Below are 24,357 nucleotides of genomic sequence, written 5' to 3'. Positions count from 1 at the left end.
CAATAATTAGTTTGTTTTTTTCTTTCATCATCATCATTATCTCGCAACTTCGACGACCAATTGAGTTCAAATTTTCACAGGTTTGTAATTGTATGCATATGTTCAGATACAGCAAGTGAGAAGACTGGTCTTTGACAATTACGAATAGTGTCCACTGTCTTTAAATACCTCAACTAAAATTCCTATTATTTTAAATTCGTTTTGTTGAGACACACCAAGTGAGAAGACTGGTATTTCACAATAAATTTACCAATAGTGTCCAGTGTCTTTAAGAAAAAAAAAGGACAATAAGAAGTGATTATAAGGAGGCTTCTCAATTCTCTCCTGTCCGTATTTATGATTTGTATTGCTGCATATAGCTCATATGAGCTAGTAGGACGAGCGTCCAAATTTAGAAATAGAAGCCCAAATTATAAAAATGTTTGGTTTCTTGTAAATGTTCCGAACGCAATGAGCGCGTCACTAGCAGTAAACAATAATCATGTCAACCTTTTCCCGACTCCGAGGCATGTACCGGCTGCTAGTGTATTGCATGGTGTGTGTTAACTCTCGCTCGACATGAAACACTTCTCGGTATAACGTAACTTAATGTTCACCCAATTTACCCGACTTCATCATGACAATAATCTGGGCAGCGCCATTTGGGGAGTCGGTGCGTCGTTGCTAGGTGGCAACTAGACTAGGCCCCTGTCTTTATCCACATGTACCTGCTACTCAGATCCAGTGATTTCATTGGATACTTCATTGGATAAAATGATATAGGGTGCGTTCGTTTAGCTTCCCTGGGTAGACCCCGGTGTGTGGCGGTTTTTTTTTCCAGGACGAACGTGTGCAGATAATTACCCACGTTCGTCCTGGAAGTAAAAACCACCACACACAGGGGTCGACCCAGGGAAGCTAAACGAACGCACCCATTATTGGATAAACGTGCAGTGACATGAGCTAGCTTGCCACAGATGCCCAAACAGTACACTCCTATCTCGTTTGCCATAAAATTTGACTGCGTATATCTATGTGAAATGAATATAGGTCAAAGGTGGATGTACATGCCGGCTATAAAATGGTGAAGAATGTCCAACAGCAACACTAGCTTTGTCACTCACACCCCAATCAGAGATGGTTGCAACGTAAAATAGTTGTATTCATTTATGACCGAGGTGCAGCCTGAACGAAAGTCGCAAGCGCAGTAAATAAAAAATATATAAGACAGTATAGAGGGCGCAATGCCGTACGGCAGATGGAGGACACACAAACCGACGATCCGTGTGTCTGTTGGGTCCACCCCAACAAAAGGGACACCATGGAGCGACAACCCTGATAAGTATTTCGTTGGGCCCTAAAATAAGACAGATTTGAGGGGTACAGTTTACACAAATTGCACAAAATTGTGACGTAAGGGGGCTGTCGGCCTACAACTTTGGTTGACCTATAGGCACTGATTTTAACATTGTCCTATTTTGTTTTAGAGGTGTTGGGCCAAAATATTTTAAAGATTGGTGCTCGGGCGTTTGGGAAACTTATAAAAGTGTGGCGAGTTTTTGTTTGTAGAAAGAAAAACTCAGCGGGAATCGGGCTACTCATGTCAAATTGGTCAATGGAAAAATGTCTCTTTGCGGTAAAAGAAATCTATGATACATCTTAGTAAGTAGTTGTTTTTAACTTTTGAATGGTTAGAATGTTGCTCTGTTTGAATGGGATTTTCAACAGTGGGGTGCATTCCAAAGCATAAGAAGTCAGTTGCTAAGCACCAGACTCTGCAAGTTCCGCCCGTGTTCAAAGGGCCTATGTCTGCGTGTATTTTGGGTCGAGTTGGCTCGAGTACGGGTCCTGTATAGGCCTGACCATTTCGGGATCAGTGTGACCCGGAATCTGTGTCAAACTGACCCAGCCGTGTCAGTCTGACCAGTAAAAGAGTCAGGACCCCTGTGACCCTTTTTGACTGCTTGCGAAACTTCGAAGGGTATGTTGAACTGCAACTACTGGTAGCAATACTTAAAGATACTGGCCACTATATTGGCAATTGTCAAAGACCAGTCTTTTCACTTTGTGTATCTCAACATTATGCATAAAATAACAAACCTGTGAAAATTTGAGCTCAAAATTGGTCGTCGAAGTTGTGAGGGATTAATTTGAGAAAAAATTCCCTTGTTGCACAAAACTGTGTGCTTTCAGATGCTTGATTACTAGAACTCAAAATCAAATTCTGGGATTTCGGAATCAAATTCAAATATTTTAGTGTGAAATTGCTTCTTTCTCGAAAACTACGTTACTTCAAAGGGAGCTGTTTCTCACATCAATGTTTTATACTATCAACAGCTCTCCATTACTCGTTACCAAGTAGCCCTAAGGTTTTATGCTAATAATTATTTTGAGTATTAACGAATAGTGTCCAGTGCCTCCAAGCCAGTCTCTTCCCAACTTATATTCTACACACAAACCCAACGAAAGTACTGTACATGTACATTTATACTAAACAAGATAATTAAGAATAAGCGATGAGGCACTAACTGCGGTAAGTGTTTGGTTTGTTCTACAGAGGAGCATTTTGGACTTTATCGTCATCGATAACTCATCAGCCTTCGTCTTTGTTTCAGAGTCTACATTGATGTTCAAATGAAGGTATGTACAGCGAGCAATGATTGCCTCGTGGAGTGGTTGATCATTAATGTCCTGATGCTGGCTCACTTGAGCTAAGCTGTTTACCAATTTACTATGGCGGCGGGGCATATAGAGCAAGTGTACTCCGTGGGCAGGAAGGGGATGGGGTTGTCAGACAGTTAACCTAGTGACTGATTAAACAACATACACAAACATAGAAAGTGATTCGAATTAACATAATTACAGACGTAGTAATGACTTGAAAACTGACTGGTGTAATAGGCAGGGGTGAGAGTAGTTGCAGACAAAAAAAATAAATGTTTGAAACTATAATCACATTTTTTGAAACAGTTGAAGTGTGGACATAATAATATTATTTTACTAGCCACTAGGGTTACACAGAGCTTTTAGGAAAATGTTCACAGAACAAGAGAATAGGATAAAAGAGCAAGATTGTTTTACTTGTTGGGGGGGGGGGATATGACTGATTTTCTTCACCAGACAGACTTTTCAAAGTCTGATTTCATCTAAAAAGATCTTAAATTGCTCATCCCTTTACAGATTATTTTGCAGGGACAACTTTGTCCTTGGCCAACCAAATAACATTTATTTTGACGGCGGGTTTCATTTTATGGCGAAGCGCAGTTAAAATCTCGTACATGTATGTTACAAATTAAAATAAAAAATTGTATATATTGAAAGCAATCTCAACATTGTCCAGTCAAGGACGTTCATTAATATTGGAAGCAGATCATACTCCGAAAGCATTAACTCACATTATGATCATCGTACTTTAATTTGAAATGGCTTTTCAAAATTTAGAATCGGCTGTAGTAGTTAGATTCTCATTGCATTTGCTCTTGTGAATGATCAGTATACTTTAATTGGAAACGACTTTTAGGTGATTTGGAATAAACTATAAACACAGTTTCTCCAGCCAATAATGTTGGATGCAAAGCTTTTGCTTATATTATTTAGATTTTTTATGGTTTTTTATGCAAGTCGCCTGACACATAAGGCCTGAAGGCCACTTCAAGACATGACATTTTCCGTATAAAATGACAAATAAAATTGCACCGATGCGTTTATTGGGTTGACAACTAAGGAGGAATAAGAACACTTCTACCTCCTTATTACAACCACCCAATAATGGTGTCTGAACATCGCATTAAGGAGTTACACACGCTAGACACTCAGACTTCTAATCAACGAAATTTATAGCCCCTCGTTTATTTTGGACTCCACGAGCAATGAAAGCTCGATCACAAAAAGTACCACACGACCGCCAAGTCATCCACCGCCACCGTGCAAAGAGACGCAGGGAGAGAACAAGATGAGGGATTAATAAACTGGTTGCGATGCGTTGCCAAGGCAACCGGAGTGGTTTGACGCTCTTGCGTTACAAGTCAACGAGTACGGAAGTGCTAGACCTGCGTGTAAGGCTGTGGCGAGGATGTAACGTGCCGTGAGATAGATCTACCTTACTAGCCAGTGAGGACAGAACAACCCGAAACAACCCCCCAAAACAGCAGGGGGAAACAGTGTTGATTTTGCAGTAGTCCGGTGTTGTTTAAACCCTCTCTCCTCATCTGCTTCAGACGATGCTGAGAAAACATGCATGAGTTGAGGTGTACAACCACCATAGCCGTGTGACTGGTATATATCAACAGGTTGGTGTTGCTATCGAAACGGAATCATACGCCACGTCCAAGGACAGTGGTTATGACCAAGGAGTCATCCATGCGGTAAGTACTATCATGGTTGGAGCCAGCTCATTAGCATAAATATTATTTATTTAATAAATACCATTACTTAGCGAAAGAGTGGGTAATGGCATCTTCATAAATAGCTTTGAGTCGGTTATAATATGCTGAAATCCATTTTGAAAGAAAATAAATAAGTATCAACGGGGGTGTGTAGGACTGGTATCAACAATCTGAAATTGGTAGGCAATACAAAATGCTCACGATTTTTTAATCGCCATTTTAAATTTTGTAATAACGTAATAACCGCAAGAGGGTAATCCGAAATGTCATCACTTGGGAAGTAAAGCGTAGAGTTGACTGGAACAAAGGAATTTCATCAGCATTTATACCACTGTCTCTGTGTTTCACTATTCACCAATTGTGTTGATAACAACTTTTGTATATTATTCCAGTTCACATTCTCGTGTATTTTTTTCTCGATCTGATCATTTTGTAGAATCGATCGATGTGTGTATGATCTTTGCAATTTGCATATTCATGAACAGCACATAAAGTAATAACACGTACCTCACACGCAATGTTTTTAGGACTGCTGTAAACAAACCAAAGCTGAGCGTGATAATGTATAATGATTGGTTTATTTTTGGTATAAATTAAAAGCTTCACAGGCTTATGGGAGGGAGGCTGAATTGAGTTTTCACTTTTACATCATTAATAAAACAAATCAAATGTAACTATTAACATTACACAATAAGTAGACAATTTTAAATCGCTAACCAGAATAATGTGGATATGACAAAATGGTGACATCAATGGCAGAAACTCAGACATGGATAACAATGATAGCAACTTAGCCCTTTCGGCCTTACGCTTTCGTATTATACTACTATACAGTGACCAGAGCACAGAGGAAGAATCCTATTTGGGGCTAATAACAACTAAGACATGGACAACAATGACAGCAACTAAGACAAGGACAAATAAGACATGGACAACTAAGACATGGACAACAATGACATCAACTCAAAAAAGAGAAACAATGACAGCAACTCAGACATGGACAACGTACCTTCCTTGTAATCCAACTTGTCTTAAGCGTTGGTTCATTTTGAACCGATGCAAAGATGAGTTGAGACTCTTTTGTCAAAACCTATACATGATTGAAAATTAAATTGGAATTGCAATTTAGAACTGTGAAATAAACACTGATGAAGTACATTATGAACAGTGAACTATTTCCCATGTCGCACTGAAAAACGACTTACAAATCTTCTTTAAAAACATTGGACACTATTGGTAATTGTCAATTACCAGTCTTCTCACTTGGTGTATCTCAACATTTTCTTCATAAAATAACAAACCTGTGAAAATTTGAGCTCATTTGGTCGTCGAAGTTGCGTGAGAATAATGGAAGATAAAAACGCCCTTGTCGCACAAATTGTGTGCTTTCAGATGCTTGATTTCGAGACCTCAAAATCTAATTCTGAAGTTTCGAAATCAAATGCAAATATTTTTAGTGAGAAATAACTTCTTTCTCAAAAACTACATTACTTCAAGAGGGAGCTGTTTCTCACAATGTTTTATACTACCAACATGACAATTGCCGAAAGTGTGCAGTGTCATAAAGAGACACGTCAGTTCCTACCTTCAGCTCCCACGATGTATATTTCATATTATTTATTTTTTCTAGGAGCCCCCTACCGAAGTTTTCACCCTTTGTTTTTTTGTTACCTTGCATACAAATATAAAAGGTAAAAAAATAAAAAAAGGTTCCCGTCCTGGATTAGAATCAAGGTCTACAGTGTTGAAACACAGGGAAAGAAACAACATACAACAACTCGAATACACAAATATTGTAAACACTTTTTTTATATAAAAAATAAGAACAAGCTTATAGCAGTAACTTTTTGTGTATGAATGTCCACTCATGTAAAGAACGACACAGTGACCATAATAATAGCCAACCAGCTACGGAAGACGTTGACTAATGCGTCTCGTTACGCCCACAAGTGACAATAAAAACATAATCGAGTACAATCACTCTGAGAGTACACGTACTTCAAAGTATTATAGACTTGTCTACATGTAATGGATAATGTTGTATCACATCTATGTAGAACAGCAGTTCTGGGGAAGAAAGTAAAATTTGTTTGATATTGGATATTTGACGTTTACATAGGTTTGCGTAGCGAATATCAATCTGGACTTTTCGATATTATTGGATATTGGACATTCCCCTAGGTTTGTGCAGTGATTGTGTACCTTGTACATCAATGTTTGGTATTGGACATTCCCGTATAGGTTTGTGTGGTGAATGTCTACCTTGTACATCAATATTGGGTTGTGGACATTCCCGTATAGGTTTGTGCAGTGATTGTCTACCTTGTACATCAATGTTTGGTATTGGACATTCCCGTATAGGTTTGTGTGGTGAATGTCTACCTTGTACATCAATATTGGATATTGGACATTCCCGTATAGGTTTGTGTAGTGATTGTCTACCTTGTACATCAATGTTTGGTATTGCACATTCCCGAATAGGTTTGTGTAGTGATTGTGTACCTTGTACATAAATGTTTGGTATTGGACATTCCCGTATAGGTTTGTGTAGTGATTGTGTACCTTGTACATCAATATTGGGTATTGGACATTCCCCTAGGTTTGTGTAGTGATTGTGTACCTTGTACATCAATGTTTGGTATTGGACATTCCCGTATAGGTTTGTGTAGTGATTGTGTACCTTGTACATCAATATTGGGTATTGGACATTCCCCTAGGTTTGTGTAGTGATTGTGTACCTTGTACATCAATGTTTGGTATTGGACATTCCCGTATAGGTTTGTGTGGTGAATGTCTACCTTGTACATCAATATTGGATATTGGACATTCCCGTATAGGTTTGTGTAGTGATTGTCTACCTTGTACATCAATGTTTGGTATTGCACATTCCCGAATAGGTTTGTGTAGTGATTGTGTACCTTGTACATAAATGTTTGGTATTGGACATTCCCGTATAGGTTTGTGTAGTGATTGTGTACCTTGTACATCAATATTGGGTATTGGACATTCCCCTAGGTTTGTGTAGTGATTGTGTACCTTGTACATCAATGTTTGGTATTGGACATTCCCGTATAGGTTTGTGTAGTGATTGTGTACCTTGTACATCAATATTGGGTATTGGACATTCCCCTAGGTTTGTGTAGTGATTGTGTACCTTGTACATAAATGTTTGGTATTGGACATTCCCGTATAGGTTTGTGTAGTGATTGTGTACCTTGTACATCAATATTGGGTATTGGACATTCCCCTAGGTTTGTGTAGTGATTGTGTACCTTGTACATCAATGTTTGGTATTGGACATTCCCGTATAGGTTTGTGTAGTGATTGTGTACCTTGTACATCAATATTGGGTATTGGACATTCCCCTAGGTTTGTGTAGTGATTGTGTACCTTGTACATCAATGTTTGGTATTGGACATTCCCGTATAGGTTTGTGTGGTGATTGTCTACCTTGTACATCAATGTTTGGTATTGGACATTCCCGGATAGGTTTGTGTAGTGATTGTGTACCTTGTGCATAAATGTTTGGTATTGGACATTCCCGTATAGGTTTGTGTAGTGATTGTCTACCTTGTACATGGATATTATATTCCACATTCCCATAGGTTTGTACAGTGAATGTCTATCTTGTACATCAATATTGGATGTTGAACGTTCCCTTATATTATGATTGCGAGTATCAATGTTTTCTTTTCGATATTGGATATTAAAACATTCTCATAGGTTTGTACAGTAGGGAGGGGGTATTGATATTAATCGTGTAATGCAAAGACAAAGTGTAAAACACGAGAAGTCATCTCGCTGTCTAACACATATCGATCGGTTGAGATTGATATAATGGACACTTATTACAGCTCACCTCCATGGCTCTACAGACCACATCATCGCTATACTGTTACTAGGTACATGGTTACCAGGTTCTACAGGTTAAACAAAACAAATACCGCATCATTGCCCCACCCTCCTATTGTCAATCAACCCCATGATGCTATGGGTAAGAGTATAGCATGCAATTAAAGTGATCAAGGTTTGCATTGTTTGGACGTCATTACCATTAATAATAAGTGACAACCGATGATCAGACATTGTTTGTGCATATCGTTATATTTCATAATAAGGCTTTAAAGCCATTATACACTTTCGGCACAGAAAAAAAGTTCACAGATTTACAAATAACTTACAGGGTTTACAGAAGGTAATCAAGACTTCTCTTGAAATATTATTCCATTAAATGCTTTACTTTTCGAGAAAACATTAAAACAATTATTAATTCCCGTTGTCGAGAATTACGGATTTATTTTAAACACATGTCATGACACGGCGAAACGTGCGGAAACAAGGGTGGGTTTTCCCCGTTATTTTCTCCCGACTCCGACGACCGATTGAGCCTAAATTTTTCACAGGTTTGTTATTTTTTTATAACAGTTGTGATACACGAAGTGTGGGCCTTTGGACAATACTGTTAACCGAAAGTGTCCAATGGTTTTAATAGCTGACATCAAAACCACTTCGCTAGATTTCAGTTTGACATAATCGTAATTTAATTAAGCATACGGTATTAAAAACTTCAGACATATTTCTTGCATATTATTATAGTTCACAGTAAGGCTTTAAATGGCGACACCAAAAACATTCTTCAACATTTCAGTTTGACATTATATTCTTCTTATTGAGCTTACATACAGTAGTACAACATTTCAACCATATTTCGTGCGTACTATTATAATTCATAATAAGGCTTTATTTGGTTAAGTAACATCAAGCCACTGATCAACTCATTTCAGTTTGACACATTTTTTTTTAAATTGAACTTACGGTGAATGTATTTAAGAGAACCTGCACATAGCGTCTAATGATTGACCTCCAATCCGTATGTACATTAGCGATTATATTGTCTCGAATATTAAAGAAGCATGTCCATTCAGACACTTTTAAGCTTAATTTAAAAAAAATGTGAATTAATTTTAGCGAATTGTCATTTGTTTGCACCAAGTTGACAGATATTTAAAGGTCCGGAAATTTGTCGATGTATTTGGATGCAATGGTGGCATTTGTGAGTTGTAATGTAAAGGTTTATTTATACGATGGTCCATTAACACAGTGAACCCTAAAGCCCATAGGCTTCAACCAGGTCTATTAGATAATGTAAGGACATCAATAGCTAAGTCACTTTGACATTGGTTAATTGAGCGTTGAGAAATACCTACATTAGAGATCGCTTTCAGCCGGTATTGGCATATTGCGTTCAGAGGCAGGCAGATGAAATACGTGAGGCTAAAAACCTAGTGGATGGTAAGACATTGGCAACCGTAGGCAGGCAGAAAAAAAAACTAATATACAGTACTAATTGCAAATTATGTTTTCCTGTATTGTTCAATGTCCTTTTGTTACGGTTGGCAATTTATCCGCAGGTCTAGAACACACAGAAGAAGCCACTCGATGAAACCTGTGCACATTGAATAAGGGCAATGTCACACAATTTTGTTTACATAAACTCGAGTATTTATAAGCATATTTAATTGTTATGGTGTTCATTATTGAAACAAATTTAGCAACTTCATATAAACAGCAACACTATGTACTTTACAAAACGCTACAATAACCTCTATGAGGAAAACACATCTATTATAGAGAGTAAAACTCAAAAGGCAGTTATATGAAAAATTCATCGTGATTTTTAATCACGAAAATGTATTGAATGTTGTTGAACTGAGCCAAACAAAGAGAACGACTGTGAATAACATATACGGAAACTCCAGGGTCTCAACTGACCCGGATTCTGTGTCCCATGGGACCTGACCCATTCTGGGTCAGCCAGACCCATTCTTGGTCATTCTGATCCGGAAACTGGTCAAAACATGGAATGGTAACTCGGATTCTGCATCAGTTTGTCTTATTTTTGGGTCATCTTGTCACAGATTCCGGGTCACACTGATCCAGAAATGGGTCAAACCTAACGGAACCTGGGTCAGTTCTGACCAAAGAGTGTAGGGAGTTGTGTTTCAGACCCCCTTGCGATTCGCTGTGTGGCAAAGGCACCGACAATTGACCCGGATCGATTGAAACACGGGGGCAATTTCATAGAGCTGCTTAAGCACAAAAAGCAGCTGTGAGCTAAACATAAGAATGAGGTTAAAGCCAAATCTCCGTTTTGCATGACTTGTCCAATTTGGGACTAGTATCACTCACTCAGCCGCACGCAGGTATCTTGCTCATTTCTGCTCAGCCAAACATTGTTACGCAATATTTTCTCTAAACTGTGCCCCGCTAGGTCATTTACTTTGACATTTCTTGTATTTTATATTTTACGAAAAGACTCATAACGAATGAACAATGCCAAACTGGGGAGTGGTTTACGAACTTCAGTTCGGATTGTTGTGTTTTCATAAAAATAGCTATACACAGGGACCCATCAAGAAATAAACAAATGCGATCCCCTGACAGCGGGAATATCATGTCCACATCAATCACATGGAATGGAATTATAAATCTGGCTGACTTTAATGTAGGCTACCCGTCGTTTTTTATTATACTTTGATATACAAGTTGATTATAAATATAACAGAAGTTAAAAATCGAGGCTGGAGATATGTATAAAGTTCAAAAGCCTTTGGGTATCGTCATCCTTTAACCAGAGTACAACAGAGAAAATATAATAAGCTATGGTATAAATGCACAAATTGTTGGCCGTCGAGAAAAGACTCTCCAATGGTCGAAACGTCAGTCCATTAAGTATCGTTTGCATTGTATACCAGGTCTTATTGTATGGTAAGCAGTTTGCAACAGCTTATTCTATTTTCTCTTTTGTACTCAGACGATTTTAATATTACAAATTAGCATTTTAATATTTATAGGGTGCCATGGGGTTGGCAACTGAACTCCAAAAACAGGTTCAGTGAAGTAATTTGTACACACACAAAAATAGACAAAATCACCTTTTTGAATGGGTAAATATACTTGTTCAAATGTCATTATGCACATATATAATAATCACTAATTCTTCTCTCACCGTCAGATACGATCTATCATTTAACCGTTATCTACTACAATCATTGGATTTGACTCTCTTATATAGAACAGAAGATGTGTAATTAAAAGTCTATACTTCAATGTCGAACAAGTCATTAATTTAAAGTCACATCTATTTTGAAAACTGTACTAGTTCTCTCTGCTTGTTACTACTATCCAGTCTGTTCATTGTATAAAATAGGTTTCATGAACACGGAGAATTAAGCCATAATCTTGTTAATTATTTGTTATCGCTTCTGTTTAAACTGTTCTGTCATCTTGTCGCTAATATTACGAACTCATTGTGTCATGTATTATGTTCGTCTGTCCTTTTGTCTGCGTGTCTGTCTGTTTGTTATGTTTCTTTGTCTATCTGGCTGTTTTTTTTTTTTTTTTTTACACGCTTCTGCCTATCAAAACGATCCATACTGTTTTTATTACATTTATGTTTACTGGTACTTAATGATATTTTTGCTTTACTCCGTTTACATGTATTGTCGAAATTTTTTATGGAAGTATGGAAACAAATGTGTATTTGAATTGAATTGAAAAAAACTTTTAATTTGAATTGGTAATTATACCATCAAAGATCTTAACAGGATACTGACAAATACACTTTATCTGCACTGAATATTGATGCTATCATTTCATGTACATCCTCTTTCATAGAACTATGAGTTTTTTTCCTTACAAAACTTAAAAGCGAGACGAATAATTATAGATGAAGAAGGAAAGATCAAAATGTGAGTTTAAGATTACATTCTTGATACTTCCTCCTGTGACGTCAATGGTAGTCTATAATCATAGATAACCTGAACAATAACACGGAGTATTCATTGCAAGTTGATAAAAGAGAGTCTGGTCCATATATAGATGGACGGTAAACTGAGAAGGGTCAACTCGTGCCAGTGACACAACGTCGCGAACAGAGATACCCGACGTATTGACTAGGGTTTTCTTTTCCCCCCTTTTGTGCGTTAAATTGCAAAGAATGTATTATTCAAGAACATAATTGAAGCTATCAACTTGAAATTAGACCCGTTTCTCTTAATTTAATAATCTAGATGGTTTCCTCCTGTACAATCTCTGTGCTGGACACGATTTTACACGTCGTCCTAAAAAGTTCCTAAACCTACATGTACTTCAGGCCCAAGAGAGAGGAGCAATATTTACTATAAAAATATTTTCGAGTGTTCGTTTTGTCCACCATCACGTCATGTGTCTACTCTATCAAAAGACGCATTGCTGTGTACGTGTAATTTTAGCATGCCTATGTCTGAAAAATGGGTAAACATGGCACTGTATTCTACGACGGAAAGTTCATGTGTCGTGCGCAGTCTATTAGGAATTCCCCGAAATACAGCACTTATTTATTAGATATTTAACAGCACAATTGTTGCGTATTAAAGGTAGTAGAAGTACTTACTTGGTAACAAGCAATGGAGAGCTGCTGATAATATTATACACAAAATGTGAGAAACGGCTCCCTCTGAATAACCTAGTTTTTGAGAAAAAAAAGGCCCCCTAGATTTAGGTAAATTCTCAGTCAAATAGTAAAATACTTCAAGCCTGAAGCATTGTTTATGCATCTGAAAGCACACACATTCATGCAACTATGTGGTTTTTTTTCTTCATTATTCTCTTGCAACTTCGATGACCGATTGAAACAAAATTTACAAACAGATTTGTTTATGTATGCAAATGTTGTGATACACACCAAGTGAGGATACTGGTCTTTGACCATTACTTAAGCCTTTAAGTCCACTACTACAATGCTATATTAAGGAATTCAAGTTTTGATTTGTAATCGTTATTTTATTCCATTGGTGATACGAAATCCACTTAAAGGACAGACAATGAAGACATGGCCTGTTTAACTGCACAACTGTTCATCGAAAATATTATCGTAAAATTGTGTGCATCTTTATATAGGTATAGGTCAGCCTTTGTTCATATGAAGGTATCCTATTAGGTAGAATTCCGAGAGGCTCTTATTACAACCGGCCGGATGAGGGCATTTTCTTTAAGGAGAAACTATCGTCATCTTGAACTTTTTCCCCTCCCGTTAGGGACCTTATAGTGAAAAGCACACACATAAGCAGCAGCTTTTCACCTTTAATCAACGCATTAGCACCTGGTTGGAGATACCAAATTGCTATCTTCTGAAGATAGCCAACATGTATTCACGATCAATACCAGAAGGCGTAATGCTACACGGCCGATTGCTCAAGAGACCCTTTACTCAGAAACACACGATGGTGACGAGAAAGAGCGCGCGTCACAGACGACGTGCTGAATACACGGGTCTTGGAAAATCCAAAATTTCGAGAATTTAGGGCAGATTTGTAAAACAAATCTGAGGTGATTAATATCCCGTTCGGTGGAAAAGCTATCAACTCTGTTTGTGTCAATCGGAATGTGTAGCCATTGAAGTCTAAGCCAACACATAACTTTAATTCCTCAAAATGTCATATTGACTTTGTCAGGCGATTTCTAATAATAGGCTATATACAGTAATTTGAGTATGTCTTTTTTGAATGCATATAGAATAGACTTTCTTGTTGTTCCTATTCAAGAATGAGTCCCATAGAGAAACACACTTCTCTCTCAGTGGAATGGCACACTCTCACATCACACGCACCCTCAAAAATACGTTGCTTGAATGCGAAATGGCACATTGTACCGAGGCAGTGGATGGGAGCATTAGAGCTGAATGCTGCACTCCCGTTTCTTAGATCCGGCTATCTAGAAAAATGTGGTGTCGGAACGAGTATTACTAGTTTCGTCTTCGTCAACTTAATCGATGCTGCTTTGAGTGTGATTTCGATGACCATGCCTTGAGTTTTGGACGATTTGACGCTCCAATCACGAGTCCTGATTTCATTTTCCCGGGCAGAACGTGAAACCACCGAGTACCCAGTTCTTGAGCTGCTGTATATAAAGCCTAGCATTAAATAAACTTTGTAATTTACCCATTACACGCGTCACATCAATCAATTTCTCAGCCGCTCCTATCCAACCAACAGTGTAGGCTTAAACAACCGTAAATTATTGTTGCACAATTTGTGATCAATTTCACTTGGGTTATTTACGACCGTGGCCAGAGTGCATTCCCACTAAGCCATCATGGACACAGCACTTTAACTAGGACTCAAGCTTTCTGATCGTGTTGTCATATTGCTTTGGGAACGAGGTCAGCATAATTTCACAGAAGTTACAAAAGGTCAAAGTTTATATATACGGAGGACAAGAGAGACCATCATCCAATGTTCCACTTGGATTTCAATCCGATCGAGGGAGGTCACTGTAGCCGCCGGAAGCTCCTCGAGTGTACAACACTGCCTGCCATTATCGGGGTTTCGGTTTACATTGATTGAGTTGTCTTGGCTTGATTTTGACCATCATGGCTAAAGCTACTTTGGTGACAACAGTCTGGGCTTACACACGGAGACGAAACAGATCCAGTGTTCACTATCCGAATGGTAAGTGCTGTGCATTATATAGAAATCCAAATCGCGGTTGCAGCTTGTTTATGTTGTTAATGCATTTCAGACAACTGCATGGAAATACACGTCTGACTTTCCTTGCGCATGTCATGCATCGTTGGCAAGATGAATTAATGAACATAAATATATTAATTATTTCCCTTGTAAAATGTCTACAAAACTTCTAACTAAAATGGTTATTAGCCTACAAAATGGCGCTGTAACTCGTATTACGGAGACTTTAGTGATGTAGTTTGCAAAAATTAGTTCGGGTTAAAAAAAAACAATTAAAAGCTATCAATTTTTTATTCACTCTAAAATTTCAAGTGGGGTCTGACCCTTTTTCGTGTCAGTATGACAAGAAATCTCTGTGAAATTTACGCGAAAATATGTCAAACTCATGCAGAATCTTGGGGGAAAAATGTAAAAACAAAGCTTGATCCGGGTCAATTGTGAATGGAAATTTTGAGAGTTTGCATTTGCCCTATACTTTGATCAAACTTGATTTAGCTACATCCCCCACTATGGCAATCAATTTCATTTTTGTACTCAGGCGTTTTCGTTCTTCTCATTCAGGTTGGTTTCAGACATTCTTTGACATTTACAGATACTCAAGAATGCACTTTCATCACGTTGCAGTTGATCTTTTACTATTTTCTTTCAATCGATGGAGCATGTTGACGCAGCCTCTGTTGCTGCTGCTTTTACGCAATTGAATTATCTGTGCAGGCCTAGATGAATTTGAATGATCTGATTTGACCAGTGAAGTTTTAACTGCGCTTTCTGTATTGTGTGATTACGTATAAAAAGTATTGTTATTTCTTGTTGCGCGCCTTAAGGGCTAGCATAAGGCGCTATTTAAGTACACTTTTAATATCAATATTATTAAAATGTAGAAATAACGCAATTGATCGAATGAGCAAGTAAGTGTTAAACTGAATAATAAGCGTTAGCTGAATTTGGCTGGAAAATAATTATCTTCTTTTTTTGTCTATAAAACATTTAAAAGAAATATGAATAAAACATACTAGTTCCCTAATAACAACTCTACCTGGCAAGTAGATACACACATGGTGTTACCGCACACCAAATATACTTTGATACCTCACCATGCAATGCCTCAAATCCTATAAACATACTAGTTGCTTTTTCGTTTTATGTTCAAAACATTATACATTTCCTGTACTGAAGTCAGTTTATTTGAATATATTATGGAAATCATCCATTCTGAAACGACTCTCCCTCTGAAGTAACTTAGTATTTTTGAGAAAGAGATAATTTCTCGCTAAAATATTTGAGCCGGAAAAAGGCCTACTAAAAGCCTTCCTCATGCATCTGAACGCACACAGATTTGTACTTTATTTGACTGTCTCCTTGCAACTTCGATGACCAATTGAGTCAAAACTTGTTTACAGATGTGTTCCTTTGTGCATAATTATTGGGATACATCCACAACTGAGCATACTGATCTTTAACAATTACCAAAATGTTGTGTCCAGTGCCTTTAAAGGTCCTGTTTTTCCCACAAAAAAAAGATATTGACAGATGTTTACGAAAGTTAGGTTCACTCATCTACATCAATCTGCTCAGTGGATGTCTGCCTGATTGTAGACAATGTATTGACCTTTAAGAGCATACGGCAACAAACATCGAAACAATCTCTATTGTCCTCAAAGTTACCATTATTTACTGAGGGAAACATGTCTTGACAACCGCAGCTCTTATTCACAAACTTCTTGGTAGATTTCCTTGATAATCCACTACAGGTTGATTCAACTTTCATGGGGTGGAGGACAGAATGGTTAATGGAGCAAAAATAGGAAGCCGGGTTGGCCGTTTGTTTGTAGGTTTGTGATGTGTGCGCTTGGTTTTACGATTTAGGGATAATTCGGGTTGACAGTCGATAATCTCTTGTTGGTTTGTCTATTTTGTTTTCTAAAAGGACCGTTTCTACGAACTGTGCATTTTCGTTCACAAAGGTTCTTTATCCTCTATATAATGATAATGCATAGGCATGCTAGGGTATATTCTCCTTCTCAAAAAAAAAACCCCCAAAATTTAAATAAAATATCATAACTGACAAAAGTTCTGGATTTTAAGTCGGACTCTGCGTTAGCTCCCATCATAGGAGCTGGATGTGGGTAAATTTTGACCAGGATTTGTTAAGAGTGTATTTGCCATGTCAACAATTTTGTGTAAGACCAAAATTTACTTCTTTTGAAGTTTTATCACAAATGTTCATATCTTTCTTTGAAAAGCGTGGTCTGCAAACCTCAATCAATTGTAGTGACAAGTCCCGAATGAAAACGTCTTGTTCGATTCTGTGACGCACTTGAAATATTTCATTTTTAAAAAGATGAAAGCAGAAAGTTTTTTTCTTCAAATATGTTTAAGTGAAGAAAAGTGGCACCTCTCAAAAATGGTTGTGTCTTATTATTATTTTGTTTTTGGTATAGGCCTACAATTGTTTTGGCGCCTTTTTACAACACTTGGTTTAAAGTGTGAATTACTGTTAATAAAATAGTACATTGTCCGGAGCGTCTGCCCTTAAATGTCCAAGTTTACTCGTGTGCCTTAAGATGCAATTTGCCTATTGCGTGTTACACAGTGCTTATGAGATCATCGGATTGATGTTGACGCCAATCACGAAACACGACTAGTAGTACACAACAGTAGAACTCAGAACTCTGAAGTGGAGATGGACTCGACCTACAGCCTGGAGACATATCAACAGATGGACGGACATAACTATACAGACTAGAAATCTGCCAAGAGCACAAGTCGAAAGAGATGAAAATAATGACAATGGCTAAATTTCACCAAGCTGTAAAACACATTAAGATTGCTTACAACTGAAAAACCCTGCTTACAGAAGAAACATGCTTACAGGGTAACAACGAAACTACCATCAAGTGTACATATTTGTGGAATGGTTCTCTGCTAATGCTTGCTTAGCCGAACAGTTTGTTAAGCACAAATGCTAAGTACTATTTTAGTCTTAAAGAAGACGACGACGACGGCGACGGCGACGACGACGGCGACGTTGACGAAAACAACAACAACAACAACAACAACAACAACAACAACAACAACAACAACAACAACAACAACAACAACAACTACAATATCAGCAAGAATAAAAAAAAGTCAAATTACGAAGATCTAACCATTTTCAAGGACCTATGTCAAATTTTTAATGATGTTAAGTTTGCCTTGCCCAGTAGTCATGGGAACAAAAATTAAAACTACATGTTCACGAATACCGCAATCAAGGAAACCTATCTACTGGTAATTAGATTCATAATCACCAGCGTTATTGCTTTGAGGTTGTGGAGACAGGCACAGTGCCCACCCAAAGGCAATATAAGATACACCCACTATGTTGACACAGGTTTCAGTCAAATCAATCCCTAGATTGACAGGGGTGAATAAAATACATAATGTGTCCTAATAGTCCATATACATGTCTGCAAACCAAAAAGGCAAAGTAACAATACAATTAAATTCCAAGTTATATTGTTTAAAGGAACGTTACAGAATTGGTAAGAAACAAAAATCTTACACGGTCTAATGATGATGGTGGTGGAAAACATCCCTTGAAATATTTCTGTCTGAAATGTCATATAATATGATGAGAAATAAATAATATAACGAGACGTTTGGAGTTTATCGCTCAATTCATTTTTATGTTGGCATCGATGCAATGCAAAATTTGTAATCGGTTTTTCACTATTCTCTCGTGACCCAGATGGCCGATCGATCCCAAACTTCTACAGGTTTGTCAGTTTATGTATATAGTGGATAACATAAAGTGCTTACACTGCCAGCAACTGTTCTGTTAGCAAAACAAAACAATTCTGTAACGTTCCTTTAAAGACAGCGGCCACTATTTGTAATTGTCAAAGACCAGTCTTCTCACTTGGTGTATCTAAACATATGCATAAAATAACAAACCTGTGAAAATTTCAGCCCAATCGGTCATCGAAGTTGCGAGATAATAATGAAAGAAAAAACACCATTGTACACAAAGTTGTGTGCGTTTAGATGGTTGATATCGAGACCTCAAGTTCTAAATCTGAGGTATCGAATACAAATTCGTGGAAATTTACTTCTTTCTCGAAAACTACGTTACCTAATAGAGGGGGCCGTTTCTCACAATGTTTTATACTATCAACCTCTCCCCATTACTCGTTACCAAGTAAGTTTTTATGCAAACAATTAGTTTGAGTAATAACCAAAAGTGTCCACTTCCTTTAAGGAACTGTTCACCTTTTTTTTTACTTGCCACATACTCCGACACTCGTGATCATTACAGTACAATAGCAATGCTGGGAGCAGCATCCGTATGATAACTCGGCAGTAAAGTTGTGTCTTATCAATCAATTGTGTGTGAAGCGCTAACGGGAGAGAGTAATTTAGAGAGAGTGACGCAGACACATGCACTAGAACATTGTTACCGAATCACACTGTATATGACGTAAACAACCTAACTTGTAAAAAAGGTCCTTACGCACCACATACTTCATAGGTTGATCACTACTCATTTTGATAATAAATTTCAAGTAACATTTATTTTATATTATTTTTGTCATCACAACACAATTTAAGTGTATATTAAAATCAACCATAATCATGACAAATTAGAACGAGATCCTCGCCTTAACAATTGCAATTATACGATTTGTACATTCGTATAAGTATAAATACAATATCAGACAATGATTTTGATAAATGATATTTTGGTAAGTCTAGATTATGAATACGATCCAGGACACGTGTTATACATCAGACTTTGGGCCTATGGAGAAGAGTGATTGAGGGTGGGGAGGGGGGGGGGCATGCAGCATTTGTCCACATCTGCGCTCAAAGTGCACGAGGTGGTTAAAGCAAATAACCGAAGTATGAGAATCGATGAACTGGAATCGATTATATTTGCCCAGACGTCTCTTGTGCAAACCCCAAACTACTGGCCTAATGCTACTGGGGCCGAATTTAACAAAGTAATAAAGAATGGTCTTACGTTTCTTTTCTTGACACTTTGATTTTGTTATTCACAATTTTGCTTTGCGGTGCTAGAGTGGAAGAGTTCATCTCGGCCATCTTGATTTTCTTCCATTCAACTTCAGTGTAATCAAACCGAGGCTGGATGGAAAACACAGTCTGGTTCGTGTCTGTACAATGTGTTGGGGCGTGTTTAAATTGACTTACCTGAAATCCCTAAAGCAAAGTCCCAGTTGTTATTTTTTTTCCAGGGCAATGAGCCATATCATACAACTAAAACTGCTTACAACCGATGCGATCTGCTAAGCACGAATGACAGGGTATACTTTTGGGTAGACAATGGATTTTCAATAGAAGATTTAACCAGGGTGTTTTTCACTTTTACATTATGCACACAAGTTCTATGCAGAACCAAATATAGCTGATTCGAGTTCTATGCAGAACCAAAGATAGCTGATTTGAGTTCTATGCAGAACCAAAGATAGCTGATTCGAGTTCTATGCAGAACCAAAGATAGCTGATTCGAGTTCTATGCAGAACCAAAGATAGCTGATTCGAGTTCTATGCAGAACCAAAGATAGCTGATTCGAGTTCTATGCAGAACCAAAGATAGCTGATTCGAGTTCTATGCAGAACCAAAGATAGCTGATTCACATTTTACGCAGAACCAAAGATAGCTGATTCACATTTTACGCAGAACCAAAGATAGCTGATTCACATTTTACGCAGAACCAAAGATAGCTGATTCACATTTTACGCAGAACCAAAGATAGCTGATTCACATTTTGAACCAAAAGGTAGCTGATTCGAATATTAATATACACAAAGATTCACTGCAGTACGAAAAGATGGCTGATTCACATTATGCACATATATATGGTTCTATGCCGCAGAACCAAACTATAGCTTTATTTGTGGTTCTAACTAACAGTGCTGATGTTTATCTGTTCCCTGATTTGTAGACTTGAAAATAGGAGGTACGATGGCAAGCCGAACACCAGATCGTCAGGTGACTTTCCCTCAAGAAGAGCAAGATGTGGCAACAGAGAACGAGGCACAGAATCAGGTCAGAATGTCACACAAGAGAATTACGTCACGACACATTATCACCAAAAACCAAATTCCAAACTATTCAACTAGGTCTCCAAAACTCTTTTTGATGATACGGTGTTTCAAGCTCAAATACATTTTCAAGAAACTATTAATTACTAACTGACAGGGGAAAATATTATCAAGAAACTTATAACCATAAAGACCCCGGGTGAGAGTTGAACCGGAATCCAGGTGCAGGGGTTCTTTCCAGGAACATGGCTGGGAGAAAAACATGGTCTGGATCATGCGACAGCTTTGGAAACACCCTGTTACAACTTCTGGGACAAACTTCAAAAACGTCTTTGCTAAGCGTTTTATTCATTTTTGTTTTGGCATCGAAATGCAAAATTTGTAATTGGTTTTTCACTATTCTCTCGTGACCCAGATGGCCGATCGATCTCAAACTTCTACAGGCTTGTCAGTTTATGTATATGGTGGATCACATAATGTGCTTACACTGCCAGCAACTTTTTTACCAGCAAAACCAACTCTGTAATGTTCCTTTAAGGTATACTTCTCTGTGCCAGCAACTTTTTTACCAGCAAAACCAACTCTGTAATGTTCCTTTAAGGTATACTTCTCTGTGCTTAGCAAGTCGTTGCGCTTGCAGTTCAAAGAAAACTGAAATAATGTTATCATTATACACTAACCTATACACAAATTTGAAGCCAGTCTTTTGAAATTTCTGTACAAAGACCGCCAAAATTAGAGAAATCGCACTGTGTAAACACACAAAGAGGCTCTCTAAAAGATTTCATATTTTGCTTTCCACCGGTGAGCAATTTGATTGGCGATTCGTCGTTTCAGATTTTAGTTCGCATGAATCATCGTTAGCGGCTACCTTCAGGTGTTATAAACGCATAATGCGAGAAACGGGCAGGATTTCTTTCTGCATCTGCATTTAAAGTTAAAAAAAAATTGTTTTTGTTTTATAGACATATTTTCAAGCAGGGAAACAGCGAATACGTGAGTTTTTCGAGGTAAGTTGATGAAACATTATGTGTTTTTTTTTCATTCTCGATCACAAAAACAAAATGTTGTGATTGTGTTGTCCCCCAAACACTTACATGAAAGTTGGCCAATCATGAACTCTATGCAATGAACAACTATATGTGCCTTTAAAGGCAGTGGACATTATTGGTAATTACTTAAAATAAGTATCACCAAAAACCTCACTTGGTAACGAGTAATGTGGAGAGGTTGATAGTATAAAACATTGTGAGAAACGGCTCCCTCTGAAGTAAAGTAGTTTTCGAGAAAGAAGTAATTTCCCACGTATTTGATTTCGAGACCTCAGAATTAGATTTTAGAGGTCTCAAAAACAAGCATCTAAAAGCACACAACTTCGTGTGACAAGGGTCGTTTCTGTTTGTTTCATAGTTATCTTGCAACTCCGACGACCAATTGAGCTCAAATTTGCACAGGTTTGTTATTTTATGCATATGAGAAGACTGGTCTTTGACAATTACCAATAGTGTCCGGTGTCTTTAATACAGACTCGAGGACTCTGGTTGGGTTAGAGCTTAGAACACATCCATAAACGATACGACGGTTGTGATTGGTTAAGCAATAACATCCCACCTGATGTTAGGCCGTGTCCGAAACGGCGACTTCGGCTACAGCTACGTCTAGATCAGCGCGTCTACCAGTGTTGAAGAATAGGCAGACGCGCGCGATCTAGCCGTAGCTGTAGCCGAAGTCGCCATTTCGGACACGGCCTTAGACACCTGTCAGTACGCGCACTTGCCAAACGATACGCGCACATTGACCAATCAGAGCGCTTCTCTATAAATAGCGTGATCGTACGTAAACAAACTGCCAACGAGGATGAGCAACAATTTCGACAATATTATTATCATCTTCAAATAAACTGGTTCTTTATAAGTACATAACAAACACTAGTTAAAGAAATGGTGGTTTATAATTAGTAATATCCTTGAGTTATTGAAGCCATACTGATAGCTAGAGTGGCGGTTTGTGTCTTTGGGACACCCTGTTTCAAATGTGGACACCCCATTTTATCTGTCATTTAAATTTTGGAAGTGAACAATTTTGACATCTAGTTATTACATTTCAAGCAATTCATATGGACAACCTTTTATCAACCCCTGGCTTAGAAACCTTAACTGATGAAGCACTACACGTGTCAGAATAAACCCACATAAATTCACACGAACTGTCAAGAACATTTGACTACGAAATGAGAAAGAAAACGCATTAGTTGCGACAAGCAAGAGAGTGTTTTTGTTTCTTGCCGTCAATTTTCTGATGAATTTACAGAGAAATCCCAGGAGCATGATGTGGCTGTGTTTTTGCTTCGCAGAGTGAGTGGCTATGTTCCCAATATAAATATTGCCCGCAGTTCAATTACACATGACCCACTTTGAACGGTTCTTGCGATTGGCCTTATTTTATTCTTCCTTACATGCGCTAAGGAGGTTTATCCTACCTCCATGGTTTATGCAAGATAGAAGCCTACTGTTTGTTTCACTTTACACCGACTGATATACAAAAAATAAATTATGGCTAACTAATGGATGAAGTTATACTTATTCTTCAATATCACTGTTCTACTACAGCTGTATTATTAAATTGTTTTGCATCCATAATTATTTCACAATTATTATTAATTTAAACAAAAATGGTCAGTCAATTCCAAACTTACATCAAATTTCCACCATCCATCCATTCTGAGCTGTGTATGCTTCCGTTGTTAAATACTCGAATCGTATGTCAATTTCAGATATTTAAGCAAAAACTAATCTTAGACTATTACTGGTAGAATTGCTTCAGTTCAGACATTATTGTAACGATCCAATTTGACTTTGTATTCTTGATGAGGGTGTATGTAAAAGGTGGACAAATTACTTTGTGTGCAATTTTATTTTACAGTTAACCAGCAAAGGAATGGATATTTCTATAAATAATGTTTATGATTTTTTTTCTTTAAGAAAAATGTGTTCAATTTCACAGCAATATAATTCCCCAATCCTTGTCAATGTCCTACAAGTATAGCCACCAGAGCCATTACAAGAGTAGAAATGTGTCATTGTGTTAACAAGATTGGAACAGTTGCAACAGAAAACCGTAAAAGGTCTAGTGCTTCACTGCGTTAAGTTCCAGCTAAAAACAACCGAATCTACAGGCTGGATATTAATTCAGAAATCAAAGAACGTACAAGCCAATCGATGACAGAGCTTTTTATTTGCGAAGCTACTAGCTTCTGCCGATTAAAGGTACTGGACACTGGCAAAGTAATTGTCAGCATAAAAACTTACTTGGTCGAGCAATGGAGAGCTAGTGATAGTATAAAACATTGTGAGAAACGGCTCCTTCTGAACTAACATAATTTGAGAAAGATCTAAATTCCCACTATTTAAAATAATATTTGAATCTGAGATAGACTT

The 24,357-nt window shown here is 37.7% G+C and overlaps 1 protein-coding gene across 3 annotated transcripts in view; it reads left to right on the top strand.

Annotated features, from left to right (window-relative positions):
• Positions 1-4,051: 4,051 nt before the first annotated feature.
• The window catches only part of LOC117297392 (cyclic nucleotide-gated channel rod photoreceptor subunit alpha-like), a 50,621-nt gene continuing 30,315 nt past the window's right edge, over positions 4,052-24,357 (top strand). Inside the window, exons 1-3 of one of the 3 annotated variants that reach the window (XM_033780413.1) lie at positions 4,052-4,343; positions 20,821-20,924; positions 21,886-21,930. In XM_033780413.1, the coding sequence (XP_033636304.1) occupies positions 20,841-20,924; positions 21,886-21,930 (129 nt within the window). In that variant the 5' untranslated portion in view covers positions 4,052-4,343; positions 20,821-20,840. Of the gene's footprint in view, positions 4,344-13,982; positions 14,855-20,820; positions 20,925-21,885; positions 21,931-24,357 lie in introns of those variants that run through there. The other 2 variants (XM_033780405.1, XM_033780396.1) reach the window with 2 other exon arrangements.

This window comes from Asterias rubens, chromosome 1 (assembly GCF_902459465.1).
Source record: "Asterias rubens chromosome 1, eAstRub1.3, whole genome shotgun sequence".
NCBI classification, from domain to species: Eukaryota; Metazoa; Echinodermata; class Asteroidea; order Forcipulatida; family Asteriidae; genus Asterias; species Asterias rubens.
This window is presented reverse-complemented; position numbering and strand designations above follow the sequence as displayed.